Raw genomic sequence first — 9,958 nt, forward strand, 5'->3', positions numbered from 1 at the left:
AGAATTTGAGATAGGCTTTCCAGGAACAGTTGAATGCTAACCTTGAGAGCTTAAAATTTGACGATGTGGATGATGGTTGGAATAATTTTAGAAAAACAATTTGTGAAGTTTGTGATGGTGTCTCGGGGAAAAAAGTTGAGACTGCAGCTAGGAATATTAGTGAAAAAGCTTTATACTTGATAGAGAAGAGAAGGGGTTGTATAAGAAGTATTTAAGTTATAGATCGTATGAAAACAAAGGAATGTAAAGAAAGGGAAGCCTTAAAATACGAACTAAAGAGGGGGGTGCAACAAATTATTATTTAGTGTCTTTTTTCTTTTAAAAAAAAGTGGACTGATGTGATTTATCGACAAGTGCCAGGTGCACCCCGCCGGGATCTTTGTTTTTAAAATAACCGTGATACGTCTGGACCACGTTTACCACAATAGCACATGTATTTTGCTAAGAAAAAAAAAGAAAAACAAAGAAAGATGTTTAAAGTGTTTTTTAAACGTCCATCTTGTGCCAAGAGATAAACAAGTCGCTGCTGAGTGGAACAGGAAGAGGTCACAAGTGAGAATTAAAAAACATAAGAGGTCATAATTAAAAAAGACATAAGACGTCGTAAGAGGTCATAAGTGAGAATTAAAAAATATAAAAGGTCATAAGGGAGAATAAAAAAAACAGAAGAGGCCATAAGTTAGAATTAAAAAAAAAGAGGACAGAACGAGCAGGCGTAGGTGTATCGACTTTGGGTAGCCTCGTGTCGTAAGAGAATTATTAGTGTTATTTTTTTAGCTTGAACGTTCAACCTAAGCTCAACCACACAATTTTTTTTCGTTCGAAGAACAAAACTTTTTAAGTTCATTAGAAAGACAAAACAGGTCTCAAATAAAGTAAACCATTGAACAAAATTTAATCTATTTTCTTTTTATTCTAGGAAACTGCACGGATGCTAACTGGCCAGCCTCCAAGACCTCCTGGCCCAACACCAGCTCAAATAGCACGAATGCGAGCATTAAACGTCGATCGCTTTTCTAGATACTTTTTCCCGCTTTCGTTCTTTTTCCTAAATCTGACTTATTGGCTTGTGTTTTTGCCATTATCCATGTATAGTTATTGAACCTATGTTTGGTCACAGTGTTAATATATGTTACAAATATCGTTTGAACGTGTCTAAAAATCTTAACTCTCTTAAGAATGGATTATCTCCCTTTCTCGACATATTGAACCACAGTAAATGTAATACACAGTAGCAAAAAGTCCTATGCTCTTTATTGAAATTTTTGACACAGATTTAAAACCACACATGATTCATGACCCCGCCTACGCGCACGCGCAATGACAAATGTTTCCGATGGAAAAGTCAGTAGCAACTTAAACTATGGCTCAGAAGTATTTGCTCAGAGCATATTACGCAATAATTACGCGCTATAAAATGTGTGTCATGTTTTGAAAAAGATTTCGCTATTGGTATATGCATTGAATCAGCTAGAACTGGTTAAGACCCCTTTAAAATGTGAAGCTTTGAACGAATAGGGGTCGAGAACGAGCAAGCGTAGAGTAGTCGGTTTATTAGGGGAAAGTGCCGAGTTCAACAGTTTTTACTTTCTTAACGAGGTGCTTGACAATCGAAGTTAGTACCAAGGGGACTGAAACGCAACTTCATATCAGAGGTTTTATCAATTTTTTTTCTTTAACTTTTTTTTCTTCCATAAAATCTTCTTTGTCTTTCGGCCGAATTGAACAACAAAATTAAAAAAAAAACGTAATATATGAAGTAAAATATTAAACATCGAAGAAATATAAACTATAGAATATGGCAAGGCTAATGAGGATATAAAGTACTCTTTATTTAGAACGGACTACATCTCCCTCCTAAATCTTCCGATATGTTGAACTTCTTACTGAAATTGATTAAAAACCCTGCTAGAACTGAAACCGAATTCGATGATTTGTTGTGGGAAATAGTCCAATTCCCTATTATATTACCGAGCTTTGCTGAGGTACTTGGTAACCAATAAGGTCTACTGACAAGGCTAAAACCATTTTTTTTCTTTTTTCTTTTTTTAGTTACTGAACTTATATGGGTTATAGTGTCAACATATGTTACAAGCCTTTCAGAGCATGTTGGAAAAAAAAAAACTGTAAGTTGAAATTAAGCTAGTCAGTTTGATGCAGGAAATTGCGAACTTGAATGTTATATTTTATTACCACGTGCCAAATGAGGTACTCAGTAACCAATGAGGTACAACCTTAAAATGAGGTACAACCTTAAATTTACGCCCTGAAGCAGTGATGACGTCTTCTCTTTCCAGCAATAATGAGGTTTCAGCCGTCATCAGTTCTCTATAAAAGTTTTCCGCAAGGCTTAAACCAACAAGGCTTAAAGATAACTTTACATTCAAGGGTTGTATTAGTTTTTTTGTAGTTTACATTTTCTTTTTTACTTGTTCTTCTTTAATCTACATTTTTCCTGCCAAATTGAACAATAAAATATTGAATAAGATTTTAGTTGCCGCTTATTTTTAAGTAACAAAGAGATAGCGCCATAGATTTTGACTTTGTATAAAAATTGATTGTGAACTTTATAGCTGGAAGTTTATAGTTCATAGTTGGAAGTTGAATTTAATATTCCTGGGAAGAATATGTGTTTCATTTACAGAGATAAAGAACGACTTACAGGTATACATTGATTTTGAAGTAGAAAATATAATTTTTTATGTAATTTCTTCCTTTAAAAAAAAAATCGGCAGGCAAACATTTGTTTCCAAAAGACCGTCTGCTTCGTTTTACAAAATAACAGGGAAACGGGGCATCGAATTTCGATAAAAGTATACTAGCGAGTTCAGTCTGTCAGGTATACAAATATTTGACATTTCAACTCCTTGTCTGCAGTAACATATATGAGAAAACCAATCCATTGAAAAGCATAAGAAAGTTGTGCAAAATATATTGGAATTCCAGTAATCTGCTGTCAAGACCTGGTTCAGAAACATGATTGTAAAACGAAAAATTTTATACAAAGGGCTAAAATAGCGTTGTTCAAAAATGTTGACATAACCAATCCATTGAAAAGCATCAAGGAGTTGTGCAAGTATATTGGAATTTCATTAATCTACTTTCAAGACCCACATTTATAGTTTTTTTTTAGAGGGGGCAAAAAATTTTAACTGAAACCAAACATACTGTCTGATATCGGATGTAGAGCCATAAATATCTCAAATACTAGACCATAAAAAGGATTTGAGATGGCTGAGACTCGAGGGTAGAAAAATCCCTAAAAACAAATTTGGCTTATTTTTTCGGTTGACTTCAAAATTTACTAAAGTTATTACGATTTCAAGTTTTACAAAATTTCTTATGATCGAAATGTTTTAAATTTAAGGTGCAAACAGATCAACATAACTGAAACACAAAATTTCGCCTTCATCTGTTAACGGAGAATGATCAATGCATCGGTAAAAATATTACTGAATTTTTCTCTGACTGAATTGGTCTTGCAAAATCAAATACCACAATCAAGCAATTTAATTAAAATTGCGCGAGAGGCCAAGTTGTCAAATCACACCAAGGAAATATTTCCAATAGAATACTTCTAATATTCTTAGAAAGGTTGCAGGAAAAAGTTTTACAGTCAAAACAAATATGTTAGACCTCACCTATGCTTACCGGTTGTGCATCACAGGGTTTCATATATCTATGTTCAGTTTTCTTTTTGCTGGTATGTTAGACCTCACCTATGCTTGCCGGTTTTGCATCACTGGGTTTCTTATACTTTTGTTCAGTTTTCTTTTTGTTGGTATGTGAGACCTCACCTATGCTTACCAGTTGTGCATCACTGGATTTCATATACTTTTGTTCAGTTTTCCTTTTGTTGGTATATGAGACCTCACCTATGCTTACCAGTTGTGCATCACTGGGTTTCGTACATTTATGATCAGTTTTCCTTTTGTTGGTATTTTAGACTTCACCTATGCTTGCCAGTTGGGCATCACTGGGTTTCATATATTTATGTTCAGTTTTTCTTTTGTCGGTATAAAACTTGAGAATTTGATTTATGCCAAGATACTTTTGTAGATAAAGATACATTAAACGGAAACGGGAGCCTGAAGAAGAAGCTACATTAAAATAATGAGGAGCCACACTAAAAAGAAGCAGCGAAGAGGATTGTGTCCATGGGACTTTCAGGTTAGCTGTGATATTTAAAAATATAAGTCATCACAGTTCACTGGCTCTTTCTGGTGTGCAGGAGGCTATGATAGTTCCCGCTAGTAACCACCAAAGGTTTGGAGGTTGGATCTTGACCCCACTTCCTCACATTCTTATTTATGTGTCTCATATGAAAATTCTCCTAATATTTAACTATAATCGTGGCAACCCCCTTCATAAATCAGTTAAAACAGTATAGGTAAATTATCAAAGGGCAACCTGGGGCTATCGTCGACGAAAAAACTATCGACACCATCTAGCGTTTGGGACACTTGGCATTTCTTAGTGTAATAAAAATAATAATTAAGTTAATTCGTATAACTGGTAAAATTTAAGTAGTAACAAGTATCTGATCTCATTTCCTGCCAGAAAAATAATTATACAGCTTGAAAAAATACCAATTGTCACCACATGCTGGATGGCATTGATAGTTTCTGTCGACAGTAGCGACAGTTCCCACACTTAATGATACCCATGTTAATATGTCATACCCTTAATGTTACCCATACTTTCTGAGTTAGTGCTTGGATTTTCTTTTCAGCGACGAAGAGAGTTGCATGGCAAAATCCAGCTCCCATTTGTAATTTTCGAGGGTTGAGTTACATACAATACAAATTATAATCTGTATATAGAATAACAAGTCTTAAAAACACTGACGTCCGGGACGTCCCGGACGTCCCGAAATTGTGTTTTGAAAGTTGCTTTCAGTAATTTATTTCCATTTATTAACAAAATCCCCAATTGTAGATTTTTAGCAAAGCTTAAAAAAAAATTATAAATGCCTCAACTTCATATGGCAAAATAGAGCCAACGAGATATGTTAAAACTTCTATTCCGTAATCAAGCTAACAAAAGGATTTTAACTTGTCAAAAATTAAAATTAACGAAATATACAATGAAAGCAATATAACCTGAAGTAATTCAAATCTACTTGAATTAGAATCGGTAAAAGAATAGACATCACAGGTCATATAAAATCATAAGCACAAAATAAATAAACACTTGTGAACCAGTTCAATTCTCTAGCTCAAATTTTTGTATTATGACCCCTTACAAATATAATTTTTTCAAGTTAAAACAGGTACTTGTATGATATACCCCCTACTTAATATATTTCTAATATGTTTCTTTGACGCTCAATCATGATGAAATATACCAAAGTAAGATAAAAAATAATACATTAGAAACAAATTTGGGCTATATATTGCACATTGGGGTGGGGATAAAGTATAGTGGGCCTACATGCCTAATGTGTTAGGTGCAATTATTCTGCATATATTATGTAGTAAGAATTGTTTTCTAGCTTCACACTGTCCAAATGCTTTACCAGCACCCCTTATCCCACCCATAACGTTTAAGTACATAGCCCAAATTACATATTTTCCATCTATTCTATCGCTTCTCTTTGTTTTGTCTCACACTAAGCTGAAAGAAACTAGCGAAAAAAAAAAAACAGTTCTATAATGCGTCAATGAATGAACAACTTGAGCGGTAGGGGGTTTATCATACAAGTACCTTAAAACAAAATAATAGCAAAATGAGGAACTGGCAATAATTGAGAGACGTCAGATTTCAATCTTCAGACCCCTTGAATTTTCAGTTTATAGACTATGAACAATCTACTCAGCTGATAGAAAGGCTTTACTAAAGGTCCTATCCTAGCATGGGATACTACATAGGTCGTTTAGCTGTTTAATGCTATGCACGAGAATGATATTGCTGCGATTACGGCAGAAAGTGAATATAGTAGTTGGTCTGGTGTAGAAAAAGTTAAGCAGGGTTGTGTTATGAACTTTGTCCCAAGAAATATACCAAGGCCATGGGAGAAAATGTTATGAAATAGGGTGGTAAAGCTCTTCCAGATAAAGATTAAGCAGGTGATTTTAGTACCCCAGATAATTTTTTTTTACCAAAATGAATGAGATTTTGGAAATTCTGAGAGTTCAGGGTGCAAGAAGAGACCTTAAAGTTTATATTAAGAAGACTAAGTTGTCTAAATTACGAGTAAATGGGGATGACGAGGCAAGAATGCATCCAAGATTTTATTTTCAGGGAGGGTGTTAAAAAAATTAAAAAATGCATCAAAAATTTATGTTCAATTCTGTCACATTTTTATGAGTCGGAATCCCACCTTTGGTGGGTCTTAAATCCCACCTTTGGTAAGGTGGGTCTTAAATCCCACCTTTCATTAACTGACGGTCTCTTGGAATTTTCTTCATAATTAGAATTAACTTCCTGATCATATGTCTTTATTCTCATTTATACCCCCCCCCCCCCCTCCGTTGTATATAGACACAACGCCCATAGAAGTTGGTGTAACACAAAAAAAGCCGAATATCCCATTTTTGTGGCAACCTAACACGATTTCTGAACGGAATTTGTAACTACCTTACCCCTTTCCTACATGTATGCATGTAGTAGAGGGGTATAGATTTTGACCAGGTCCCTAAAATTCTGAGAATCACAATTTTAATTGATTAATTTTACTTTACCAACAAAGTAGGACATCCGCATAAATAAAATAGTGGTATATTAATGATAAAATGGACAAAATATTTGCACATGCACTGAAGTAAATTGTATGCTCTTCCTATAATTTCAAAATAAGAATGAACTTCGTCGTTCACATATTGTCAAGCAACTCCCGGCCAACAACATAAAGTTTCATAATTAAAGTTCCCCCCCCCCCCTCTCCCCAGCGAACAAAAACGTTATAAAAGATCTTTGAGTAAAGGAAAACACTTATGGGTTCAACCCTATTCATAAAGGCAAACTTGACACAAGCCTAAGATTAGATTAAATTCTTTCGAAAAAACTAGGTTTAACATTAAAAGAATCCCTCGCCTGAAAGCATTGAACTTAAAAAAAAGAAGGGTAATACTAGCGCATGAATTAAGATTGATAAATCTTAATTCAGCAACTGTCTTAAATCTTAATTCAGATTGGAGTGCACTAACATTTCAAAAAAAGGCTAACAAAAATTTCCTACATCAGGACAAACTAGACTACTATATAATACATTTGTACTTAATTTTAATAAACTCAAGAAATCTAGACGTTAAAAATTAACTCGTTTCGTTGCAAACAAAATAGTCCCTTCAAACGAAACCCTTCCAATGGAAGAGTTTTTTCCTGCTTTACACCTTCAACAATTTTTACCAAAACATAGAAAATTAAACAGAAACAGACGCTTTCCATTTACTTCAACAATTAAAAATAAAATGGATATTTTAGTTGACCCTCATCCCAAAAAAAGACTTTGTTTTAAACAAAATTCTTACGCATGGCTCTGATTGTAACATACGTTCAAGCCAACTAAACCCTTTCTCAGTAGCAAAAGAAGATTAGAAGATAAAAATATATGGCCTTTCAGATTATTTTTTTTGCTTCCATTTACCTTGAATTTATTGTTGTACTGTTTAAAAAAGCTGCCAGACACAAGAGAACAAAGGTAGGAAGATTAGGGTAGGTAGTACCACCCACCCCCCACCAGAAATATCCTTGCACTATTGTGCCATCATAAAATTCTTTAAAGCATTCGAAAACCAGAGTTAAATTGGCCATCAAAAACAAAACACTACAAGTTGACACATCGAGTTTTTAGGGCTCCCGCTTTGAAGATGGACACTCCCCGTATTGCTTCTTCAATAGTAACTGACCCAAAAGAAGAAGTTTAGTAGCCTTTAAGTTATCGATTGGTACAGTAGATACTCTAATTAGGCACTTAATGTAAAATACAGGAATATTGGAGGAAATGGAATATCAAACATCAGAAAAAAGCATAGTCAGGAAAATTATACAGACAATTTAACATTTTGAGGAGAGCCAAAGGTCAAGAAGCCAACTAGATAAATGGATTTAACTAAACACTGAAAAAGGATACACTATTTTTCTTGGGGGTAGATTATGCACTCAAGACGACTAGAAAACAAAATTTTTAAATTACTATTTTGAACATGAAGTACTTTCAGCTATTCTCGTATCTAACAGCACCTCACCACACGAATCGACAACTTTAACTTTTCCATTAGGGAAACGGGTTTCCTTTCTTCCATCCGAAAAGGTGGTTATCAAAGTACCATCTGGCAGTTCTCGCCTCTAGAAAATATATTCAAGATATTAATCATTCAGCTTGTATCCTGCCTTTAATGAGGGACACACTATCCTTTATAAGGGGTTCAAAATTTGCAAGAAAGAATGGAAGAAAAAAATACTGAAGAAAAAAAGAGCAAGAGACAGGGAGAGAAAGAAAAGAAAAGAGAGGGAGAGAGGGAGAGAGAGAGAGAGAGAGAGAGAGAGAGAGAGAGAGAGAGAGAGAGAGAGAGAGAGAGAGAGAGAGAGAGAGAGAGAGAGAGAGAGAGAGAGAGAGAGAGAGAGAGAGAGACAGAGAAAGAGAGAGAGAGAGAGATTTGAAGCTGTGAAGTGCAATTATGGTAGAGCAGCTACCTTATGAGTTCTTAGTAACTGTCCTTAGGCCTCCTGCATACTTAAAATGTTTACTCAGTGTGGGTTTCACTTACCAAGCTTGAATATAGTTAGCGACTATACCCATGATTGAACGTATTTTCTAGTCAAAAAGCTAAGCACAAGGAAAAAAGAAAGAATATAGAAAGAAACTGCAAATGCACAAGATACTTTTATTTATGTAATATCAGTTCTACTACTAAGAACAATGAGCTAATAACACAAACTTGTCACAGAGATAAGCCACTTGGGGCTACATTTGCGAATACTCCTTCATTTCACCCTGACTACAGCTATTTTCTATAGTTTCATTTAAGCCTAATCTGACACGTCATACCTTTCATTTAAAGCCTTGCGTGATATACAGTATAAGGTATTTACCCATCTAAAAGACGAGCACTGTTTTACTATGCATTTACTGAGTGAGTTCCTACAATTTTACTCACCAAAAGTCGCCTTTGGCATCTCTTAGACGACCATAAGCCCAAAAATTGTTTTTAAGGATTGTTGTCATGTTCCTGGTCTTAATTTTCTCGATCAAGAAAATGTTCAGGCTGTGACATATTTACGTCCACAAGATACATGCCTACCTACTCTTCTCATGGTGGTTCTTATGGTCCTTAAATCCTTTGACAGTCTTGAACAGATTAACCTAAAATACAGCCCTACATTACAGCACTACACACTACAGCCTGCAAAATACATTCCTATCTATTTTCCTAATGATGGTCCTTACGGTGTTTCAATCCTTTGATAATCTTGAAAAGATAATTCTACATTAAAGGGCTACGTATTACAGCCCACAGAATACGTCTCTACGTATTTTCCTCATGCTGGTCCTTAGGGTTCTTCAATCCTATGATAATCTTGAAAAGCTAATTCAACATTACAGCCCTACATCACGGGGCTAAGTTTTACAGTCCACAAAATACGCTCCAATGTATTTTCCTCACGGAGGTCCTTAGGGTACTTCAAGAGAATAATCTAGAAAAGCAGTCACAATTCCTGACATAAAATTTTTAAAACTGAATCATTTTCCGTTCATCAAACATTGGAAAAATCAATTTAGACATTTCCTAATTGACCATAGAAATTTGACATCACTGCCAATTTGTCAGATAAAACCTAAATTTCTTTGCTAACTTTTGAAAATCCAGTATAGCTCCCCAATTGGGAATTATTCTCTTACACAGCCTAATCCCACATACTAAAGAAAGAGCTTTGGAAACTTCCTCAACTTAGATTCCTTTTTTCTACATATAGATCGAATTTCCAAGGGAATGCTGACAGATAAGAAATTGGG

At 34.9% G+C, this 9,958-nt stretch overlaps 2 protein-coding genes across 4 annotated transcripts in view; one reads left to right on the forward strand and one right to left on the reverse strand.

Annotated features, from left to right (window-relative positions):
- Positions 1-2,737, forward strand: part of LOC136026610 (glycine receptor subunit alpha-3-like) — a 131,338-nt gene extending 128,601 nt beyond the window's left edge. Inside the window, exon 10 of the mRNA XM_065703333.1 lies at positions 920-2,737. Within this exon, the coding sequence (XP_065559405.1) occupies positions 920-1,102 (183 nt within the window). The 3' untranslated portion in view covers positions 1,103-2,737. The remainder of the gene's footprint in view (positions 1-919) is intronic.
- Positions 2,738-5,007: 2,270 nt separating this feature from the next.
- Positions 5,008-9,958, reverse strand: part of LOC136026611 (uncharacterized) — a 65,826-nt gene continuing 60,875 nt past the window's right edge. For all 3 annotated transcript variants that reach the window (XM_065703334.1, XM_065703336.1, XM_065703335.1), the window contains exon 9: positions 5,008-8,289. In XM_065703334.1, coding sequence (XP_065559406.1) covers positions 8,137-8,289 — 153 coding nt within the window. In that variant the 3' untranslated portion in view covers positions 5,008-8,136. The remainder of the gene's footprint in view (positions 8,290-9,958) is intronic.

Source organism: Artemia franciscana, chromosome 4 (genome assembly GCF_032884065.1).
Source record: "Artemia franciscana chromosome 4, ASM3288406v1, whole genome shotgun sequence".
Classification (NCBI taxonomy): domain Eukaryota; kingdom Metazoa; phylum Arthropoda; class Branchiopoda; order Anostraca; family Artemiidae; genus Artemia; species Artemia franciscana.